Below are 24292 nucleotides of genomic sequence, written 5' to 3' on the forward strand. Positions count from 1 at the left end.
AATATTTTCAAGAGAACCCAGATTTCTATGTGAAATATTCTGATTTTTAAGGTGGACAACAAGTTTGGGGAAAAAAAAGTGCATATGTTGAAAAACATGCCTAAACTCACTCTGTGGACCTCAGTTTGCAACTTCTGCTCTAGGGTGTTTGGATAGCACTGCCAATGATTCTTGTGTGCATCTTGGGCTTTATAAGGAACATACCTGTTGGCTCGTCTTGACTGTATTCCAAGCACCTGGCACAGTGTTTGGCACATAGCAGGTACACAATAAATAACACATGGAATGAATAAATTGTATGGACACCTCCTTTTATCATTAAATTTATTCACCATCATTCAATGTAATGGTTGGAAAACATTTTGGTTTCATTCTTAGATTGGTTCCTGTTAAAGGTTATTGATGTTTCCCAGCTGTTAAATGTTGCTACTCTTAGTACTTTGCTATGCAGTTTGTTTCAAAATATCCTGAATGCATCCTCCCTGTGTCAGAAATGGTCATCTCATCACACTCCTTCAACTGCCATGTCATCACTTTGTTTTCTGGCATCATCCTTTCCTAACACATAACATTCCCAGTGCAGGGAAAATGGTTTCACTATCTAAGGAATAATAGGACTAGTCCAGGATTATTTATTCCCCATCAGAGCATCTTCCTTAGACTGTACAGTGAAGATGGTTGTTTTTAATATTTTATTCATTCATTCAAAGGTAAGTCACTGAAAAAAATAATTGACAGCATACTTGTATGCCTGGCACAAAGAAGAAAAGACTAATAAACTACAATCTTTAATTTCAAGTTGCTTACAGGCAAGTAAACCAGATGACAAGAGTTAGTGTAACATGTGCTATAAAGATAAGGAAATAGCCACGGGAAAGGCAGTATATCCAAGTGGTTATGAGAACTGGTTCTGGAACAGACTTCCTGGGTTCTACTACTAACCAGCTGTTTGTGTAAATTATTTAACATGTGGTTTGGTTTTCCTAAAATGGGGTGTATGGGAATCTACGTTGTAAAATTATGATGAAGATTTAAGTGAATTCATAAGTGTAAAATGCCTAGAACAGTGTCTGGTATAAAGTAAGCACTCAGTAAATGTTATATGTTACTACAACAGAAGGTGCACTTAACCCTTTCTGTGTGGTTGGTGTGTGAAGGTAGCTAGGTAAAAAAGAAATAAAGTCAAGAAGATTTTTCTGAAGTAATTATTGATGTAAGTCTTGAAGATTTATTTCCTCAACAATTATCTATTAGATATTTACTATGCAGCATGCACTAAATGAGTAAGTATGAAGCAATAGGGATTGGAAAATATAGAAGAAAACTTCTTAAGCAATGGGAACTGCAGCTTCAAAATCATGACGATCTAAAAGGTCAAGGTGAGTTATGGCAAGTGCAAATAGCCCAATACAAGAAAGAGATGGCAGAGAAAGAAGTAGGAGTGAAGATGTCAGATTATAAACAGACTTGTATATCATTCTATGACATTTTAAATTTATTCCATAGAAACAAGTTGCCAAAGAAGGTTTTGCACTGGAGAGGGATGTGATCAGATCTGTGTTCTTAAAACATTACTTTGGTGATACTATTAATCTAAGCCAACTCAATTTTCTTTAGGAAATAAGACCTCAGACAAAACGCCTTATCAGAAAATGGTAGGATAATTTCCTATGCAAATCAAAATTAATGTATTTTGGAATCCATTTATGAAATGGATTTGGAAAATTTCACTTACAAATTAAGAAGTGAAAATGAGTTTCCATATATGCAGTATAAATAATACTTTGCTTTGCAGCATGAAATATTTATCTCAAAAAGAAACACCTGATAACACATGGGAATCTCTGAGTGAAATAACAAACTCTATCCTGGCCCTTCTGTATTTATCTCATATCCTTTTTATGTCTCATTCATTCGTTTAATCAACAAACATTTGTTGTGCCAGACACTATTCTGGACACATTGGATACTAGAGTGAACAACAACAACAAAAAACAAATGAAAAATTCCTGCCCTGTGGAATAGAGATAGATCATAAACATTAAACACAATAAGTAAATCCCATGAAATATTAAGAGGAGGTAAGTATTATAGAAATAAATAAATGCAGCAGAGGAAATTCTGGTCAAGATAGAAAATTCTGGTCAAAGTAGGCAAACGTTGTGCTTGCCACTTCCCATGATCACATTAAAATTACAACTAACTTATAGAACAATCAACCTGGAGAACCATTGAAGACTAGCTGAACAGAAGTCCTATAACTAAGGATATAAATAAGAGGTCACGTTGAGACTAGCAGGAGGGGCAGAGACACAACACGGGCTGGTCCCACACCCATGTGTGGCAGTTGAGAATCGGGAGGAATATCTCACCTGCAGGGGTCCCCCCTGAAGATTGAAAGATTCTAGCCCCACAGTGCCAAGAAAAGGAACCCCTACAACATCTGGCTGTGAAATTCAGTGGGGATTCCATCTGTCCAGGTGACATGGAAAGCTGTAAGAAAATCAGGCATTCCACTCAAAGGTCCCGCAAAAAGATTCTCTTACTCCCGGGACTCACCCTGGCTCTGGAGGACGGACAATGGCTTGGGAGGTGCCAGAGATAAATAGGGAGAGACTGAGTTGAGTGGCCACAGGTTGAGGACTGGACAGACAGCCGCCATTATCCCTGTTGAGACCTCTTCCTGTGTAGCCAGAATGCAGAACCCCTTCTTCTTGTGTCAAGCCCTCCCACAACATAGCAAAATCTCATTGGCCTGGTGAAATCTGCTGACTCCACCCTAGTGACTCCCTGGAATCCTGCCCCTCCCAACTCATGTACTGCTGGAAACTTTTTTGGTAACTAGGCAGCAGCCAGTATTGGCCCTCGCTGCAGACTTTCTTGGACAACTCTTGGGTCCATGGACCTCAGGTGGGCAGTGGCTGGCCTCACTGTGCTCTGAACCTTTTGAGTGACCCCAGGCTCAACACTGGCACCAAATCTGAATCTGCATTTACTTGGTGAACACTACTCACCCCACCCTGGTGACTCCCTTAAGCCCCACTTAACCCAACTCACCTACTCTCCAAGGCTGAGCCTTACAGACAGACAGCAGGAAATGGCAGGCCTCAGGTGCCCTGGGCCTTTTCTGAGCTGCTCAAGTCCCAATCCTGGTGGCAGCAAGCTTCGGTTACAAGCATGGCCTCTCCTGCACACCTCTAGGACTAGCACAAGCAGCAACCAAGCACACATCACTTTATAGCTCCTATGAGGTAGTCCCAAGCCCATCACAGGCAGCAGTGGACCTTGGCCTACACGAGAGCCCTTGCCAAGAGACGCCAACCAAAACACTCAGTGATCAGCTTCAGACCACACCACAACACCACGTGATTAACTATACAAAGAGCACCCCCAAAGGCTGATCTCGGCAGGCACCAGAGCCCACTGGGGTGAATCCAGTCCTGTGGGGTTGGCCCCTGCCTAGCAGCTCATACACAGTGGTCATGGCCAATCCTCAATCAGTAAGCCTGAGGGTCAATCCCACCCACTAACGTGTCAATAGCAATCAAGGCTCAACTATAATAGAAGGGCTCACACAACCCACAAAAGGGACACACCTGGACCACCGAGCTCCGATGACCAAGGAGACTGCACCACTAGGCCCCACAGGGCACCTACTACATAAGGCCATCCAGCAAGAGATGTAACAGATCTACCTAGTACATACCAACAAAAATAGAGAGGCAGTCAAAATGAGGAAACAAAGAAATATGTCACAAATAAAAAGACAAGAGAAAACTCTAGAAAAAGAACTAAACAAAATGGAGGCAAGCAATGTACCTGATACAGAGTTCAAATACTAGTTATAAGGATGCTCAAGGAACTCAGTGAGAACTTCAACAAAGAGATAGCAAGCTTAAAAAGGACATAGAAACCATAAAAAAAGAACCAGTCGGAAATGAAGAATATGATAACTGAAATGAAGAATGCACTAAGAGGAATCAACAGGAGATTAGATAAAGCAGAGGATCAAATCAGAAACTTGGAAGAAAAGGTAGCAGAAAACACCCAATCATAACACCAAAAAGAAAACAAAAATAAATGAAGATAGTTTAAGGGACCTCTGGGACAATGTCAAGCATAACAACATTTGCATAATAGGGACAACAGAAGGAGAAGAGAGGGAGCAAGAGATTGAGAACCTATTTGAAGAAATAATGACTGAAAACTTCCCTAATCTGGCAAAAGAAATAGACTTACAATTCCAGGGAGCATAGAGAGTATGAAACAAAATAAACCCAAAGAGGTCCACTCAGAGACACATCATAATTAAAATGACATAGGTGAAAGACAAAGAGAATCTTAAAAGCAGCAAGAGAAAGGCAGTTAGTCACCTACAAAGGAGTCATCTGACAGTCACCCATGATACTGTCAGTTGATTGCAGGCTAGAAGGGATTAGCATGAAATATTCAAAGTGATGAAAAGAAAAGACCTACAACCAAGACTACTCTATAGAGCAAGGCTATCACTTAAAATTGAAGGGAGATAAAGAGCTTCCCAGACAAGAAAAAGCTAAAGGAATTCATCACCACTAAACCAGAATTACAAGAAATGTTAAAGGGACTTCTTTAAGAAGGGGGCAGGGGGTTGACATAAATATGAATAACAAAAGAATGAATACAAGTCACGTTTGACTTCTGTAATTACAGGAGGTGCTCAAAGTGGTTACCATCAGCATCCAGACACTTCTGATTATGGTGAACTACTGCTTGAGCAACGCTGACCATCTCTTAAAATGTGTATACATTTTTTGGCACCCCTGGTATATATGAATAAATTTAACCAAAAAAGGCAAAAGACTTGGCAAATTACATGACATGGAAGAAAAAAATTGGAGAAAATACAAATAAATGGAAGCATATATCATGCTGTTCGATAAGAAAAATTGAGATTGTTAAAATATCCATGCTACCCAAAGTAACTTATATATGCAATACAATCCCTATCAAAATACCAATGGTATTTTTCATAGAACTGAAAAAAAATTCTTAAAATTTATACGGAACCACAAAAGACCCTGACTAGCCAAAGCAATCTTGAGAAAGAAGATCAAAATTAGAGGTATCATGCTGCCAACAGCAAACTATACTACAAGGATATAGTAATCAAAATGACATGGTATTGACATTAAAAACAGACATACAGATCAATGAAACAGAATAGAAAGCCCAGAAATAAACTCATATCTACATGGTCATTTAATCTATGACAAAGGAAGCAAGAACATTCAGTTGGGTAAAGACACTCTATTCAATAAATGGTGTTGGAAAAACTAGACAGATGCATGCAAAATCAAGGGAAAATGGACCACCTTCTTATACTACCATGTTTCCCTGAAAATAAGACTGGCTGTTACATTAATTTTTGCTCCAAAAGACACATTAGGGCTTATATTCAGGGGATGTCATCCTGAAATATCATGCTAGTGCTTATTTTCCAGTTAGGTCTTATTTGGGGGCGAAACACGGTATATACAAGAATAAACTCCAAATGGATTAAAGACTTAAATGTAAGACCAAAACCATAAAACTCCTAGAGGAAAATATAGGCAGTAAACTCACTGACATTGCCCTTAGTGATATTTTTTCTGATCTGTATCCTTGGGCAAGAGAAACAAGAGAAGAAATAAACAAGTGGGACTATATCAAACTAAAAAGTTTTTGCACAACAAAGGAAACCATTAACAAAATGAAAAGACAGCCTACTGAATGGGAGAAGATATTTGCCAATGATACATATGATAAGGGGTTAATATCCAAAATTTATAAAGAACTCATACAACTCAATACCAAAAAACAAACAATCCAATTAAAAAATGGACAGAGGATCTGAATAGACATTTCTCCAAAGAGGACATATTAATGGGTGGATGAAAAAGGTGAAGAGATTAAGAAGTAAAAATTGGTAGTCACAAAATAGTCAAGAGGATGTAGAGTGCAGCATAGGGACTATAGTCAATAATATTGTAGTGACTACTGTGTTTCCCTGAAAATAAGACCCAGCCGGACAATCAGCTCTAATGCATCTTTTAGAACAAAAATTAATATAAGACCCGGTCTTATTTTACTATAATATAAGACCCAGTCTTAATATAATATAATATACTATACTATACTATACTATACTATACTATACTATAATATAATATAATATAATATAATAAACACCGGGTCTTATATTAATTTTTGCTCCAAATGACGCATTGGAGCTGATTGTCCGGCTAGGTCTGATTTTCCGGGAAACACAGTATGTATAGTGCGAGTACTAAACTAATAGGGGGATTGCTTCCTAAATTATGTAAATGTCTTGTTACTATGTTGTACACCTGAAACTAACATAATGTTGGCTGTCAGCTATAATTGAAAATAAATAAATAAATTTTAAAAATCAAGCACAGTAAAGAAAATTGGGATCATCCATTATTGATAAGAATCATAATAGGATGACTTCAAGCAGTAATGAGAGAAACTGTAATGCCCTCTGCAGTGTAAAATTCACGATAATTTCTATGGTGGGTGCAAAATCCTGTCACTGTACATGGGGCTAAGCAGCAAAAAGGGGGTTACCCTGAAAAATTGTGTATATATATTATATATATAGTATATAATATATATTTCTTTATATTTCTATATAAATATATACATATTTCTTCTATATTAGCCCGATTTATATAATTATATATACACGCATGATTTATAAAGACCCTGCAAGCCTACTTTAAACAATGTGATGTGGACAAGGCTTCAAATGGGCTGGAACATTTTCTCCCCATTACTTCCACAATAAACAATTCTGGGGTTTGGTGGTTGTGGTGGTGTGTGGGTGTGTGTATATTTTGGACAGCATCTCCTGCTTGGAACAGAGCCTGCCAGAGCCCTATTCTTCTACAACCTGTCCTGATAACAGCCCAACCAGGCAGGAACCTTGATCTTTTTTTTCTCACCACGAAAACAAACCTCCTTCAACAACCTCGTTATCATAGAGCGGTGTCCTTCACCACTAATCCTCGCCTTCTGTAGTCCTGACTCCAAGGGAAGAATGCCACCTACCGAATCTACCGCACAAGTCATCCAGTCCTGCAAAGTGCAGCAACACTCAACTCAACCCGGGGCGGTTCCAAATCCCCTCCCTCTGATTATTCTTTGGCCTTAAAAAAAAATTTGCCACTATTTGAGCTGACAGGAAGTTATGCTCTAAGTGCAGATATCTGATAAACATTTCCACATATTGTAGCCTGCTCAATAGCTAAGCCAAATTTCAGAGCCCTCTCTCTGCCTACATTTTCCTTCAGTGCGTTTTCACGTTTGGAATGCTCGGGTCTCTGCCGCCGGCAGACAGCGGAAACCGCTGGTGCAAATTGTGCAGGGGCTGCTGACTGATGGCTGCAGAAGCCAAGGAGGGTGACCCGGCCAGGCTAACGTTTAGGATTGCACAAGAGGTCAGGCGATGCTGTGGGCGTCCAAATTTGTACAGCCGCAGCACTCTGCGACGTGCAACTCCATCCTGAGGCCTCCGGAGTGGGGGTGGAAACGGGGGTGGGGAGACCCCTCTGCAGTCCGCTGAAAGCGAGGCAGGAATCACTGCAACTCCTTGGTTCAGGCTGAAGTCGCCACAGCTGCGCGGATGAACGCGCTGCAGCGGCGTTTTCCTCCCACTGGCGCAGCGCGGGAAGGGATGGGGTCGGTGCTAGTGGGCTGGGCGGCGGGAGAGGCGCGCTAGAGGCCCTGGTTCATGACACAAACCCGTGAGCTCCTTTGGGCTGAACCCACTCGGAGTGTCGGATTCAGAAGGTCAGTCGGTCGCCTGTGCCCTAACATATATATAGAAAGACGCCGGGCCCGGCGCACTGCAGGCCAGGGCTGCCGCGGGGAGGGCCGTGGCGGGAGGAGGGCGGCCGGGGGCGGGTCCCCGCACCGGGAGCCCAGCGCTAAGAGGGCGGGCCTGAGGCGGCGCTAGCCGCGGCGCGGACCGGCGGTCGCCGCTGCAATTGCTTCCAGCCTGCGGTACCGAGCACGGGCGGCGGTTCATGGCCCCGACGGGAGGCGCGCTGCCCGCACCCCGTGCCCCACTCCCTGCTTGACCGCGGCGGCAGCCTTTGCCCCGCGCGTCCTTGCCCCTCCGGCCACGGTCTTGCGGACATGACCGCATAGCCTCCAGGTCTGGGATTTGCTTGAAAGTCTTCTTCATGGAAGCGATGTCTCCCCAGCAAGAGACTCTAGGGGGGCAGCCGGGGCGCTCCTCCTCCCTGACAGGAGTGTCTCGGATCGCAGGAGGCCCCGGCACCAAGAAGGTGAGGACGCTGAGCAGGGCCCCGCGCCCGCCGCCGCCGCCGCCGCAGTCGCCGCCGCAGCAGCAGACCCGCTCCCCGCGTGCACCTTCCGCGCCCGCCACTGCGGTGCGCAAGCCGCATGCCGCGAGGATTTAACGCTCGAGGCTCGCGGCCCGGTGCGTTAGTCCTTGGGCATTCCCGCCTTCGTCGCCCTCACGCCCAGCGGCACCATCCCAAACCACCCCGGCACCCCCGGGCTCTTCGCGTCTAGAGTCGTAATCACTCTCGGAGCGGACCCAGCAGCCTCCCTCCCGGTCTCCATCCGCTGCGGGGTCCACAGGCAGCCCCGCTCCCCAGCTGGAGCGCGAGGTCCCGGATTGGGGCATCGCGTTTCCCTCGCCCCTTCGGGTGCTCGGCCTATAGGTCCCCCCCAGCCCCCGAGGTCCCCCGGGTGCTCACTGTCTCTTGACGGGTTCAGCTCCGAGGTCATCAAGGCTGGCGGCGTCTGGTCGAGCGCGGCAACCCGCGCTGAGGAAGGTAGGCAGCCGGGCTGCTGCGCCCGCAGGGCTCAGCCCCCTCAGCTGGACTCGGCCGCGCAGCAGCTCAGCGGTATTTGGATTGGGTGGGGAGGGGTAACGGGGGGTGGGGTAGCGTTCCTGCGCCCAGCGCGACGCTCCCGGAATGACTCGGGGTCTCCGAGGTGGTGGTCAGACTTGTAGGCATGCTTGGGATTGCTAACAGTCGACACTGCGGGGACAGGGAGGTTTGGTTCGGCCTAGAACCCGGCTGGGTGGGGCTGGTAGCCTGCGGTTGAGGGTCGTCAGAGCCAAGGTCGCCCTGCGCTCATCCCCTAGCCCTCGGGACATGGCGGAGCTGGAAAGGGGTCGGGGTGTCGCAGTAGGCATGGGGGTGGCGTGCGTGTTTCCCTGTCAAAGTAGGGAGGAGGAACGCCGGCAACAACTTGTAGCGTTCCATTCGATAAACGCAGCCGCGGTGCGGCGTGCTGATTCCGATCGGGTCGGGTTTCTTTGGAACGGTTCTCTTAGCAAGTGCACGTGGCCGCCAGCGGCCAGGCTCTGCTGCTCTCTGAGGAATTGATTTGGGTGTTTCTAGCTATGTCTGCTCTCGCTTCTCCCCTCCCCACAAGACCTTCTGATATTTGGCCGTTTTTGCTGTGTCCTGGTGATGCCCTTCCAGCTTCTCTGGAAACAAATTTGGGATTAGAGGGATCTTTTCTTTAAAATAAAAAAATAATATCTTGATGCTTTACATTGATATCATTAGAGCCTTAAAGGGTCATTCAGCCTCCCTGCTTGTCCGGATCTTACTGCCTTTCACTACTCCTCCCACCAGCATTCTGGGTTGGCTAGAGGTCTGTTTGAAGAGGTGAGATCGGTGCGCCGAGTATAGAGGAGTAGGTGAGCTCCCAAGGACCTTGACCGTGTCGCAGAGCCATCTAGGAGTGAACTTGTTGATGTATCAGCTGTAGTGCCAGCTCAGCCTTTGATGTACTGAGGCTTCGGTTTGTCCTTGTTGCTTTTCCCCTTCAGAGATTCAGAAATGCAGAGAGAGAGACGGAGGGAGGGAGGAGAGGAGGGAGGGAGGGAATGAGAATTTACAGATTAGCACTACATTTGGGAAGGTAAATGAATGTTCACTAATTGACATAGATTTTAAAGCAATGTTTATCCTTGTAAACTTAAGGAATTAGGAAAAATCAAAGATTTATATTCTTGAACAGTTCTCTTCCTTTTTTACTAAGCGTAATTAAGCTTACCTACGGGTATACTGGCAAAGGGACAAAGCATTAGAGTGGCTTGATCATTATAAGGTAGTACTTATCCAATAAATGCTTTGCATCTTAAGCCATTGCCCTTAAGATGCTGTCCTTCATTATAAACCATAATGGGTTGTTACATTACCAATCTAGTCTTTTCCTTTTCCTTTTTTTTTTTTTAAGGAAATAGATTTTGCCAGTCTGGTCTTTCTACAGCTTTTTACTCCTTTGGGGTAAGGGTGAAGTTGAAGAACTGTTTTCTTTGCTTTTAATATTCTTCCAGAAAAGTGCATCTCTGCTTATTTTAAATATTAAAGGCAAATCTGATTTCAGACCTCCATATTGGCAATAGAAAGTAATAAAATATTTCCAACGTGTAGCTCATAGAATCATTTCCATTTGTGCTCTTATGAACCAGTCTTCGTGTATCCCAAATATTCACCAGATTGATCTTTTTTGTATTTCATTTTGCCTTTTTGGTCTTGGTAGTCGTAGTGAGTCATGAGACATTTCTAAAAATAAGTTTACTTATGAGGTTGTAATGTTAATTACTAAGGCTTGGGTCAATGTTTAAATTGCCAGATACAATCAATATTTTAAAAAAGGAAATAGAAAAGAAAGTATTAGTACATTAGTAAGGGTAAGAGCTGTTTTGTATAATTTTTTTTGGTCTGTTTCATATATGTATGTGTATTTTGGGCAGTGATGTAAAATGTGTTTCTTACTGAGTGGTCAAAATTTTAAAGGCAAGTTTATTGGCCAGACCACTGTTAGAATAAGTTCACTTGGCTTTTAGTTCTGGCTCTATGGTCTTGAGAAAAATCACTTGTTTCAGTTTTCTCATTTGTAAATTGGGAATCAAAGACATAATACTGGAGAAAGTATAGATGACAATTATACCTTGCACTCTGTGAAAATAAGATGATCTTAAATAATAAGACTTAAGAAAACAATGGCATCATTCACATTACTCACCCTGAGAGTCTGTTAACCCAGTGGTACCGCCATTGCCTAGAATATAGTTCGTATTCCCAGAAACTACTGTCAAAGAGGCAGTTTTATATAATGGGGTGAAATTTAGAGAGTGATGACTTAGATTCAAGTCTCCATTGTATTGGTTCTAGCTTTCTGACTTAAGTAAACCTTTTCAGTTTCCTCTTTGTAAAATGAAAATACCTACCTCCTCAAGATTATTGGGAAAATTAAATGTGAAATTGAGTGATATTGACATATAATAAGCTCTCAATAAATGTTAGCTCTTATTGTTTGTACTTTCCCCCATATCTGTAATTCATAGTACTGTGTCCCAGTTTTTCAAGCCAAAAATCTGGGATTTATTTTCATTTCCTCACTCTACAACAACCATCAGAAAGCCAGTCAAATATCACTTCAAAACATATCTTGAATTTCTCCATTTCATCTCTACTGCTACCATGGCTTACCATAATCCAAGCCAAACCACTGCCATCTTTCACTTGTATCTTTGTAATAACTCCCTAACTTGTCTTAACACCTTTCTTACCCTTCCCTGACCCAGTCTCCATTTAGCTGTACCAGAGAAATCTTTAAAAATGTAAATTGATCATGTTGCTCACCTGCTTAAAATCCTGTAGTGGCTTTCCATCGTATTTAGAATAAAATTCAGACTCTTTCTCTTAGCCCTCTTTACTTCTCCAAGACTCATCTACCTTTTCCGCCTTGTTTGTATATTCTCCAGCCACATGGGCCTTCTTTTTCAAACATCAAGTCATCAAATTCATTCCTATTCTGAAGCCTTGGTTTTCCTATTCCCTCTGCTTCTACCACAGGTATTTGCAATGTTGACTCTTTCGTATTGTTCAGATCTCGGGTCCTCCTAGAGGCCTGTCCTGACTACGTAAGTGGAAGTCACCCCAATCATCTCTACAATTTCTGTTTTATTTTCATCTTAGCAGTCATGCTGATTCAGCCTGATATTTTCTTATTTACTTCCTTGTTATGTTACTGGAACTTCTCACCAGATTGTGAAAACAATGAGAATAGGGACCTTTTGTGTATTGTTCAAGGCTGCCTCCTCAGTGCCTAGGACAGTGCTATATATTAGTCACATACAGCAGTGAACAGGACAGATATGGCCCCTTGTGTTCAGAGTTTATGCTTTAGAGCAGGATCAGCAAACCTTGTCTTAAGGGGCCAGATAGTAAATAATTGGCTTATAGACCATAAGGTCTCTGTTGCAGCTACCCACTCTGCCATTGTAGTGCTAAAGCAGCCAGAGACAATATATAAATGAATGTGCATAGCTGTGTTCCAATAAAACTTTATATAGAAAACAGGTAGTGTGGGTCCCTGGGGTATAGTTTGCTGACCTCTGGTCTAGAGCATCACTGTTAACTAGAACTTTCTGTGATGATGGAACTGCCCTTTATAATGTCCAATTTGATAGCCATTAGCTACACGTGGCTTCTGGGCACTTGAAATGTGGCTGATACAACTGAGGAACTAAAAAAATTTCAACAGCTTCACTAAGATATAATTGACATACAATGAACTACATATTTAAATTATGTAAATCAGTAAGTTTTGCCATATGTATACACCTGTGAAACCATCACCACAATCAAAATAATGAACATATTCATTATCCCCCAAAGTTTCCTCATGTCCCTTTTTAATCCCTTTGTTCCCTCCCCATTCCTAGGCAACTATAGATTAATTTGCATTCTCAAGAATTTTACATAAATGGAATCATACTGTGTATTCTTTTTTGTCTGGCTTCTCTAATGCAATAAAATTATTTTGAGATTCATCCCTGTTTTTGTGTGTATTAGTAGTTCATTCATGCTGAGTAGTATTCCACCATGTGAATAAACCAGTTTGTTTATCCATTCACCTATTAATAGGTATTTGGGTTGGTTCCAGATTTTGGCTATACACATAAAGCTGATGTGAACATTCATGTACAAGGCTTTCTATGGACTTATGCTTCCATTTCTCTGAGGTAATTATTTAGGTGTTGAATGGCTGGGTCATATTTTAAATGTATGTTTAATTTTTTATAAAACTGTCAAATTATTTTCCAAAGTGGTTTTATATTCCCATCAGCAGTGTATAAGTTCAGTTTCTCCACATCTTCACCAGCACTTATTATCTTTCTTTTTTATTATAGCCATCCTAAAAGGTAAAAAGTGGTACCTCATTATGGTTTTGATTTGTATTTCCCTAATGACTAATGATGCTGAGCACCTTTTCATGTGCTTACTTGTCATCCATATGTTATCTTTAGTGAAGTGCCTCTTCAAATATTTTGCCCAATTTTAATTGGGTTGTTAGTTTTCTTATTATTGAGTTTTGGGATTTATTTATATATTCTGAGTTAAAGTCTTGAATTATATATGTGCTTTGTAAATGTTTTTCTCCCATTTTGTGGCTTGTGATTTTATTTTCTTAACAGTGTCTTTCAAAGAACAGAGTTTTTAATTTTCATGAAATCTGATATGCCATTTTTTATTTAATTTTATTTAATTGTAATGCATTTCAATTTAAATTTAAATAGCCACATGTTATCTAGTGGGTACTGTATTGGACAGGTTGAGGGGAAGAGATAAGAACAATAATCATTTTAGAATAAACAGTGATAACTATTATTAAAGAAACAAACATGACACTGATTTAGATAAATGTGGATATGGAGCGAGACCACTCTAGCATGAGGGTGTTCAGGGAAGGCTTCTTTTCAGTGATGCTTAACTCTTTTATGGGTGAAAAAGAGCATAGTACCATAAAAAGATTCCAAGAACTGTGAGCAATTGTTCAATGGTCCTAAGGTAGGAAAGAGCATTATGTGTTTGAGGAGCTAGTTTGTAGATGATGTATAAGAAATCAGTCTCTTTATTTTATTGCCACATTTATTATTTTAACCTCAAACAGAATCACCAGTTGGTACAGCCACCTTTACTTACTAGTCAGATGATTTAACTATTTCCAAAACCAAAGATTTTTCAGCACTGAGGCTCTTCAAAAGAATACAAAATAACCAAATAAAATGGGTGTTGGGATAGGGAAGAGAGACAGACAGGAAAAGTAAATCAAAGCAAAGGATTTTAAAATAGCTCCAACATTTTTAAATGTGGCAGCTGCTGTTGTACACTTCATTCTGTCTTTTTTGTCTACATTCTCTGGGTCTAAATCTGTTTATAGCAGATCATGGTAGAACACCCGCAAGAACAGACTTTGACCATGTATATATCTTGTGCTGGGGTTTGAATGAAACATCTTGGTGAGTAAGCTTTAGTTTTACTCGTTAATACTAAGAAAAATATTATGCCCATGGTTAAGCCAGTATCCTACTGAGTCTTTTTGTGGTGTAATTCACAAAGTAAATTACATAAAATCAGGCACATGAGATTGTTTGGGCTGAGAGGAGTCTGGAATTATTAAAGACTGAATTAGATTGATCAGAAATGGTCATTGGTGTGAACTCTGAACTTCTGACTGTACTATGTTTCTTTGTAAAATGGGAGTAATACTCCATATCCTGTATATCTCACAAGGTTATTTTTAATTTGTCAAAAGAAGAAAGTATATGAAAACACTTTCAAAAAAAGTACAGAAACCATTAGTATCTTTTACCAGGTGAAAGTGAGTGTAAAGCAATAAAAAGCTTCATTTCTTTGAATTTAATATGGAATATTTATATGCAAATAAGTGAATGCTGTCTTTCTTATTCAATTTTGGCTGCCTTAACAAAATACCATAAACTATGTGGTTTAAACAACAGACATTTATTTCTCATAGTTCGGGAGGCTGTGAATTCCCATGATCGGGATGCCAGCTAATTCATTTCCTGGTGAGAGCCCTCTTCTTGCAGTTGATCATATTTTTGCTTTGGAGGGGTGGGGGGAGTGGGCAGAGGAGGGGAGAGAGATGGAGATAGAGCTAGATATCTGTGGTCTCTTCCTATAAGGGCACTAATCTCATCATAGGGGCACCACTCTCATGACCTCATCTAAACCTAATTACCTCCCAAAGGCCCTACCTTCTAATACCATTATATTGGGTGTTAGAGCTTCAACATATGAATGTTGAGGGTACATAAATATTCAGTCTATAATATACTCCTTCAAAGCAGTCACGCTTGAAGGTTATAAATACCAAATATTATAAGGTAGCAACTTGAGCAAAAAGACAAGAGTTTACTGTTTGTAATTTATGGAATAGTAAAGGAAGTTTTAGAAACCTCTTTAAGTGAACACCTAACTATATATAATACACATCAATTATATGAGGTAGGTATCACAAACAATAATTTATAAGGAAGGAACTAAGCCCTGCCAAGGCTACAGGTAGTAAGCAGCAGGTCTGGAATTTGAACGCAGATCTTCCATATCTATTTTTCTTTCCAACTAGACTATAGATGTATTTATTATTTGTAATATAAGATGTGGGAAAGAGTAGATTTGAATTGTATATAACCAGCTGGGAAAAGCATATTTGAGAAGTTTTTCTCCAGAGAAGTGATTTTATTCTTTGGGGAGCAGTCTCTACCCTCTCCATCTACACTGAATGCTATGTTCACAGTTGCCAGTGGGTAAATGTGTTCGTCAGGGTTCTTCAGAGAAACAGACCAATAGAAGCTCCATTATCTGCCATCTGCAAGCTGGAGACTTAGGAAAGCCAGTGGTGTCATTTACCACCATCTTTTCTTAAGGGCGAGAAAAGGTGAGATGAGACATCCCAGCTCAACAGTGAGGGGTGGAGGGAAGGAGAGACTTCCTCCTTCCTCCACTTTTTGTTCTAGAAAGGCCCTCAAGGGATTGGATGATGCCCACCCTCTTTGGGGAGGGAAATCTGCTTTACTGAATCCAGCAATTCAAATGCTAATCTCATCCAGAAATACCCTCACAGACAGAAATGATGTTTTTGTTTTTTTTTTAACCTGGCTATCCCATAGCCAGTCAAGTTGACACAAAAAATTAGGGAGTCCAGTAAATATTAACTAATAGTGACAATGACACAATCATTCGTCTAATTATTTTGGAAATTTGTGATTTTTATGAGTTGGTATCTGTCATTTTCAGATGTTTTATGTAAGGCATTTCTATTTCAGGAGCCCTTCAGCCAGGCCTGCTTTTCACACTGATATCTGTCTTGCTTTGTGTTGGAAAGCTTGGCATATTCTCCAAACTCATAAAACTGTATTTGAAAATTATGTAGAGGTATATTGAATTGTATGCATTAGGTGATTCCACCATGGAAAATAATGTATAAGGGAAACCCAGTTGAAAATTTCTCAATTCAGTAAACATTTTATATCATGAATCTTGAGTGTAGGAGAAAACTCTTGCTTTTATAGTTAATTTTACTTAAAATGTGAACATAATAGTGCATTTTAACATAGCAAAAGAAAAATTAATTTTTGTGACTCTATTGTATTTTTTATAAAATGATAGTTAAGGGCAGTCTTTTCTTCCTTCACATTTGTGAAATTATTAGTTTTGAATGTTGAGCCCTCCAAGTTAAAATTGAAAGTTGTAACTTACAGACTGAAAATTCGCAAGTCCCAGATACTTAAATAGTGCAGTTGTTGCTTTTGGTTGAAGTGAAGATTGTTGTGAACTAATTTATCACTCCCTGTGGTTTCAGCATTTTCCCAGGTTATGATTTGGTGAAAGGTCTGCAGGACAAAAGGTGGAACATGGTCAATAGACTGGGAGAAGTGAGACAGCTGATAGTACCTGCAGAAAATGCAACCTCCAACTTCAGTAATTTAGGTGTCTGAATTCTTTCACAGTGTTTATTCTGCCATCCAGGACTTGTAGCTGTTCTTTTCAAAGTAAAGATATCTTGTGCTTTATAGGACCACATACAACTTAACAAAAATATGTGATTATAAAGCTTGCCTTCCTAGAAATTATCAGTAACTGAAAATATATGAGGTTTCAAGTGCCACAAAAACATGTTATGAATTATATACATACCTATATGTATATACACTCATATACACAGTGCTTTGAGGAACTATATGTGCATTTTATCATTGTGATTTAGTAGAGTTTCATGACTCATACCCCACATGTCTCCAGAGGATGTGGCAAAAACCTCTGTTGTAGACTGAATGTTTGTGTCCCCTGCAAACTTATATGTTGAAGCCCTGATCCCCAGTATGATAATATTTGGAGATGGGCAGTTTGGGAGATAATTAGGTTAAAGGAGGCCATGAGGGCAGAACCCTCATGATGGTATTAGATGCCCAGAGAGCTTCCTCGCTCTGTCTCTCTCTGTCCCTCATGTGAGGATACAGCAAGGAGTCACCTGTCTACAAACCAAGAAGGAGACCCTCGCCAAGAACCCAATCTGCTGGCACCTTGACCTTGGACTTCCCAGTCTCCAGAACTGTGAGAAATGTGTCTGTTGTTTAAACCACCCAGTCTGTTATTTTGTTATAGCAGCCTGAGCTGACTGATTACCTCTAAAATAAACTTTCATTGAGCAGAAGTTTGCTCTCTTATTCTTTCTGTTGTTATCGCAAGTGTTCTAGACCACTGGGGTTCTACAGGTCCAGAAGTGTGCAGAAAGCCTGCAGGGTGAATGCTCAATTTGGTAATGGCACCTGCAGCAGTTTTCTGAAGCAGCCTAGGATGGGGATGATATTTAGCTTGTCTTTACTCACGGAAGACTTAGCTACATTGTGGGAGTCTGGAAGGGGAGTAGAGGAAACTGCCTTCTGTCAGCCACCAATAATGGAGCTTGTAGGCAACTCGGCCCAGTTTATTTTATAATTTTGTTTCAGTCTGATTTTTTTTATCTGGGGCAAGTTTAGATTAGAACTATCCATCTGACAGCAAAAATAGCCCTATCACACTGCATGTCAGTTCTGTGCTTAGCAGCCTTGACCTAATTTTGACAGACAGCTGTCACATGGCACAACTGAAAGGTAAAACCTGTTTTGGGATGTCTGGTCACTAGTATGTGGACTCTCAAAGTGGAATGTGCCCACATCAGCTCATATTACAAAGATTTGGAAAACCCAGCTGCTGTGTGGCCTTTTGCTTTCCCTGTTTACCTGTGTCCTAATTTACACCTAGGAGGGTGTCCATATTTCCTCTTATACCCCTACATTCACCTTCCTGAACCTCAGCTTCAACAGTAGCCATTACTGGGTTATGCTCTGTCTGAATCTGGATAGACATGGGCCTCTTTTTTATTCTCATTTGATACACTCTGTTTTTTACCATTATGGTTTTGGGATTTGACCACCAGACTCTTCTGCTCTGCATGAGGAAAGTGAGAGGTTGCTGTAAGGCAGAGATTCACAGTCGTTATAGCTGTGTCTGATACATTCAATCCTTAAGCTTCAGGCAGATGGATAGGTACTGGGGCAGCCAGAGAGCCCCTTTGTTTATTATAGTGTGCCAGGGATGTATAAATAATATCACTTTGTATGGGCCATGATGTGAAAAATGTAGTGAAGCCCTGCCCTGGAAGGGTTATGGGGGAGAAAGCATTGGTGATTGACCTTACCTACTCCAGGGTGCTGCTGAAAGGGAATTATGACCAGAGGTGGAAATTGGTGGCTTTGCCAAAGAAGAAAGTCCAGTCAGTTTGAAGGCCTATAGTGATACTCCAGAAGACTGCACAGTGCATGGGAGGGGTGGAGGCACAGAAATAAACAGCAATAATATAGAAAGGGAGTTCTATCGTATTTACTTAGGCACAGTCCTCATGCACTCTAAAGCGTTATACGTTACACTACCACAGTGCTTTCCATGCCAGGGCACTTTCACATATATAATCTTAATTCTATTCTTTCTGGTAGGTTGGACAGTTTTGTCATTTTGTTACCAAAGAACGAAAGAGCCCTTTTTGAGGACTTGTGTCCAACTCCCCAAGGGGTTTCAGTGGTGGTTGGCAGGAACACAAGTCCCACAACTCTGCCCAAATGAAGTTGAGAGCTTTTCTACTAGATCTTGGCTCCAGAGAGTGAGTGGGTGATATGGCCGGTCGTGACAATACCAACAGCAATATTGGTAAGAACACTGAGTGACAGGAGGCGGGCCTAGGCGACCTGGGGAAGTGGGGGTCTTTTGTGGAATATGGCACTGGACTCCTCGGTGTAGGGTGCCATGAGAAAGTTATAGAATCAAAACCCCAGGGAGCGAGAGTCGTGTTAAAGAAATGATAAAGGAAGGTAAAGGGACAAGGAAAGGATGAGTGGGGGGGAGGGGAGCTAGCCAAAAGTGTTAGTTCCTGGCTAATCAGAGAAATCAAGGTTCCAAGGAGAAGGAAAGTGGAGTGGGGACAGAGCGATGGGTGGAAGTGACTCAAGAGAGAACGAGTCCTCAGTGTGAAGGGACAGGAACCATAAAGGAAGTATCAGGGAGAGTGACTGGGAGTTATGTGAAAGTCCAGTCATGAGAGGGAGGGAGGAAGTAGAAGGAAAGTAAGTGATATCCCATTGAGTCGGGGCAGATGGGTGCCAGGACAAGGCCCAAGGGAGCGACAGGGCAGAAAGAAATAAAGGGAAGAGGATAGTCTTTACAATAGGAGAATAATCCTTAGATACACTCACCAGGGAACGGCCTGAAATTCCTGCAGTGTCACTGTTTCCTTTGTGGAGGGAGGGAGGGAATTCCGGAATCCATACAGAACCAGAGAACTTGTGCTGGGTATAAGCCTGGTTTCAAGCGAGTATCCTCAGCCCTGTTAGCCCAGGGGGTCTTATCCGTGACACCCATCCCTTTCTTCTTGTTTTGCCCATGATTGGCTATTAAAGTCTGATGTCTCTGATTCTTTCTCCCCTAGTAGTGGGATGAGGAAGGGCCAATGTAACTTCTCCGAATAGAGAGGTGAGTGATCAGGCCACAGGTCCCTCCATGGTCACCATTTGTTACCAATGGACAGAAATCTCCTTTTCAAGGACCCCGAGCAGGGTTCTTTTCCCGAAAGTGAGCTTTAACAGTACAAGCTTTTATTCTAGGGCCAGAGAATAAAGAAGCAGGAGCACAGCTCTCAGAACGACTTCTCCTCCCTTAACTGTCCACAGGTACCTAAAATGGGATAGAAGAAATGAAGGGAGGTTTAGGTAAATAGGTAGGAGGAATATTCATGGGTTTTCCAGGGAAAAGGGTGCCTTTCTCTCTGAATCAGGGTTCTACCCTCTTTATGTTCCTTTATGGCCATTGTCATGGCATTTGTCAACTGTCATGGTATGTGTGTTATTCAGCAGAGAGATTATATGAGTATTATAATGAGCTTGAAAATCTTTTGGAGGTCCTTTAGACAGTCATCTTAGTTTACACTGGTTTCAGCTATTCTTGACAAGTTCTTAACTGCTGACCTTGGCCTTCCTTGTTCTTAGAGGTAGAGTTAGAGCAAGGGAGAGGTTCAGCCAGGCCTCTTACACCTTCAGACAGGCACTGTGGCTCAGTCACTGGGTAACAATTTTACAAGAGAACTCTGGGAAGTTAAGTGATAGAACCAGGGTCCAGAATTTAGGTCTAATGTCTACTAGCCCTGTGCCTGTTCTTCTACATTACATTCATTCTCATGTTTATTATTTTACTTCAAAGTCATTGTCTCACAGAAAGAGGAAAGATAGCCAAAAGTAAAAAAACAAAAAAACAAAAAAAAACCCAACATTTCTTTTTTAACCTCAGAAAAGAACTTTTATTCCTTTACTGTACTCTGTTCTGTACTTTGTATTTTTATAATACTTTGTTTTAATTAAATGCTCAGATTGATTCTGGATGGGATGATTATGAATAAAGAGAAGACCATACTCATCACATACCAAATTGACAATAGTGAGAAACTTCTACTCACCCAGTGGTTGAAACTGCAGTGGGTGGTCACGTAGGGTGGTCATGTAGCTGGAGCCTGCAGCTGGGGAAAACAACCTTGAGCCACATCCTCCACCCAATAAGCGGCAATGAGCAGACAGAACTATAATCACAGGAGAGATAACCAGGCCAAGGAAACGTTTCTAAAGTCATACATGTGCATTAGTTAAAAGAGCTGCCCTACAGTTAACTTTTCCTTATTATCATAATAAAAAACACTCCCCTAGGCAGAGATTTAAGATGCTAATGAGACTAATGACACATGCTATGCATGAAGTAGCATGTAGGTATAGTGCACAGGTGCAGTGTAGGCCCTGCCTCAACATACTTTGGGGTGGAAGAAGGAAAGAGGAAGGGGTGGTCTCCAACCCAAGAGCCCATAAAACCATGGTGCCTCTAAGCCTCAGGGAACCATATCCATTCTCTGCCCAGTGTGCCCCACTGATGCATCAAGCTTTCACTTTAATAAACCTCCCTCTCAGCAAAACCGTTTCACCTACTCTCTTGATTTCTGTCCTGAGAGGGGCACTCCACCAGTAACAAAACCTTTTTGTGATAATAAGACCTAGCAGCACAAGGTGCAAGGTTAAGAATAACTGTCTTATTCCCTTGCAGAGCCAGTGTCTTTGAGTTATGTCTCCACAAATAAATGCTACTGGGATGTAGGGAAGACAAGAAATTAATTCTTTTGCCACAAAAGGATTAATAGTCAAATTTGAGTAAACTAATTTGTAAATTTGATTCAATGTTTTTTCTAGACTTGAAACTTGAGTATTTAGAAGCTTTCCTCAAAGCCATTTTAATGCTATGCTAATTTTAAGTGGTTGACAGTGATCTCAGCACATTTGACTTAAATTCAACTGAAATGCTCAAATTTTTTCTTCATACAGTGACTGGAAAATACAAAGTATGAAAAATTGCCGTTCATCTGACTTAAATCTTTCATCCTGTTCTTTCCTTATGATAGGCTTTATTTTCCTTTAATCTAAACTAAAAATAACCAGATTCAGAGTGATTTAGAGGTTCCAAAAATAGTACTGTATCTCTTGGTTGACATAAAGTTAAATTTCCAATGAGAGACTACATACAGATTTTTATGTAAACAGTGTTTTCTGAGTTGCTGAAAAAAATAGACAAAACTTTTTCCTGCAGTTACCTTTTTACAACTGCATTTTCCTACTACATAGGCACTCTGTTACCTCCTTAAACTCTCAGATGTAGTCAGTGTTAATTCATTTATTTAACACACAGCCATTGACAATTTACTATGTGGAAATACTGAGTAGAGCACTGGAGGAACAGGGGAGGAATGGTGGCAAACCACAATAGGCAGATGGGCATATCCCTCAGATCTCTGAGGAATTCAAATGGACAGCCACTCAAACATTTAGCACAAAAACATGTTGGACAAAAAGCAAATAAATAAGTTCCATTTTTATGTATTATACTTCAGATGATTGTTATACAAATAAAGAAAATTATAGTTTCTGGCTATGAACCAGTTTGCTGGGATGGAGTCCAGTGGTTTTGGGGTTTGGTTGATAGCTTTTTTTTCCCTTTTTAACAGCTTTATTGAAATATAATTCTCATATAATACAGTTCATTCACTTAAGGTATACAATTCAATGGCTTTTAGTATATTCACAGAATTGTGCATCCATCACTACAGTCAATTTTAAAATATTTTCCTCACCCCGAAAAGAATTACCGTACCCTTTACTATCACATCCCAATCCCCTCATCTCCCCCCACGCCAGGCAAGGACTAATCTACTTTAAGTTTCAATGGATTTGTTTATTCTGGAAATTTCACATAAATGAAATCATATAATATGTGGTCCTTTGGAACTGGCTTCTTTTAATTAGCATAATGTTTTCTAGATTCATCCATCTTGTTGCACATATCTGTACTTCTTTTATTACCAAATAATATTCCATTTTATGTATATACCACATTTTGTTTATTCATCCATCAGTTAATGGACATTAGCATTATTTCCACTTTTTGACTATTGTGTAAAACACTGTAACTGTAAACATTCATGTACTTGTGTGTACATATTCACTATATTTAGTCATTTGCACAACTTCCAGACTATTGTCCAACTGGTAGCACCATTTTACAGTTCCACCAGCAGAGTATGAGTCCGAGTCATCCCAGCCTCATCAATTGTCATTTATGTATCTTTTCTATTACAGTCATCCTGGTCAGTATAAAGTGGTATTTCATGATTTTGTCTTGCATTTGCCTGATGACTTATAATGTTAAACATCTCTTCATGTGCTTATTGGCTATTTGTATATCTTTGGAGAACTATCTCTTCAGATTCTTTGCCCACTTTAAAATTCACTTATTTGTCTTTACTGAATGGTAATAATTCTTTATATAGTCTAGATACAAATTCCTTATGATTGACAGAAATGTTTTCCCATTTTGTGGGATTTCTTTTCACTTTTTAATAGTGTCCTTTGATGTACAGAAGTTTTTAATCTTGACAATCATGTCCAATGTATGTTCTTTCTTTCTTTTATTGCTTGTGCTTTTGATGTCATATCTAAAAAACCGTTGCCTAATTCAAGGTCCCAAATATTTCTGCCTGTGTTTTCTAAAATTTTTATAGTTTCAGCTCTTACTTTTAGATCTTTTATTCATTTTGAATTGTTTTATATATAGTGTGAGATAGGAGTACAGCTTCATTGTTTTGCATGTGAGTATCCAGTTCTCACAGCATCACTTGTTGGAGAGAAATTAACTTTATCATCAGACAAATGTTGGTCATGTAGCTCAAAGTGGTAGATGTCAACACTATGTCAAAAAATATAGTTTGACGTGTACAAGAATGACTCAACATCCAATTCCATAGGAAATGCTTGTATTTCCTTAATGACAAGGAAGGTTATTTCCCTAATAACCTTCCTTAAAGGTTGGTTGGTTTGTTTGTATGTTTGTTTGTTTGTTTTCTGTGTATGTGTGTGTTTGGAGACAGTGGTGTGGATGTGGAGAATGAGTGGATTTTAAAATTCACATAAAACCTTCATTTATTGGCTATACAGTTTGTGCTAGACTTTGGGAATGAAAAGATAGGCCTGCTACAAAGTAGAGTTTCCATTCATAATTATTGAAGGATTGGAGATAGTTTGGAAAGAAGATATAGTTTCTGCTTTCTAAAAAGGTGCAGAAAGATAAATAATATAATACGAAAGGCTGTAACTGAAGCATAATATGTGAAGCAACCTAGGAACAGAGGGAATTGACTATATAGTTAATCCGATTGGTTAAAAGTGAATAGAAGTGGAAAACACCTTGCAGATTAGCTGGTAATGTTGCTACAGTTTTGTGTTATTATTGAAATATCAGAGAAAAATTAACTATAGACATTTGTTTCT

General features: G+C 40.6%; 1 protein-coding gene and 1 long non-coding RNA gene across 8 annotated transcripts in view; one reads left to right on the plus strand and one right to left on the minus strand.

Moving 5' to 3' along the window:
• The window catches only part of LOC141572188 (uncharacterized), a 148721-nt gene extending 138841 nt beyond the window's left edge, over nt 1-9880 (minus strand). For all 4 annotated transcript variants that reach the window (XR_016018706.1, XR_012497403.2, XR_012497401.2 and 1 more), the window contains exon 1: nt 8769-9880. This is a non-coding gene — a long non-coding RNA (uncharacterized LOC141572188). The remainder of the gene's footprint in view (nt 1-8768) is intronic.
• ARHGAP20 (Rho GTPase activating protein 20) overlaps nt 7615-24292 on the plus strand; it is a 153043-nt gene continuing 136365 nt past the window's right edge. The window contains exon 1 of one of the 4 annotated variants that reach the window (XM_019715315.3): nt 7615-7830. Coding sequence is in view for 1 of the 4 variants with exons in the window: in XM_019715312.3 (XP_019570871.3) it covers nt 8226-8330 (105 nt within the window). In the remaining 3 variants the exon portion in view is untranslated. The other 3 variants (XM_019715312.3, XM_074335514.2, XM_019715314.3) reach the window with 3 other exon arrangements.

Source organism: Rhinolophus sinicus, chromosome 14 (genome assembly GCF_057876585.1).
Source record: "Rhinolophus sinicus isolate RSI-liver-muscle chromosome 14, RSI-T2T, whole genome shotgun sequence".
Classification (NCBI taxonomy): Eukaryota; Metazoa; Chordata; class Mammalia; order Chiroptera; family Rhinolophidae; genus Rhinolophus; species Rhinolophus sinicus.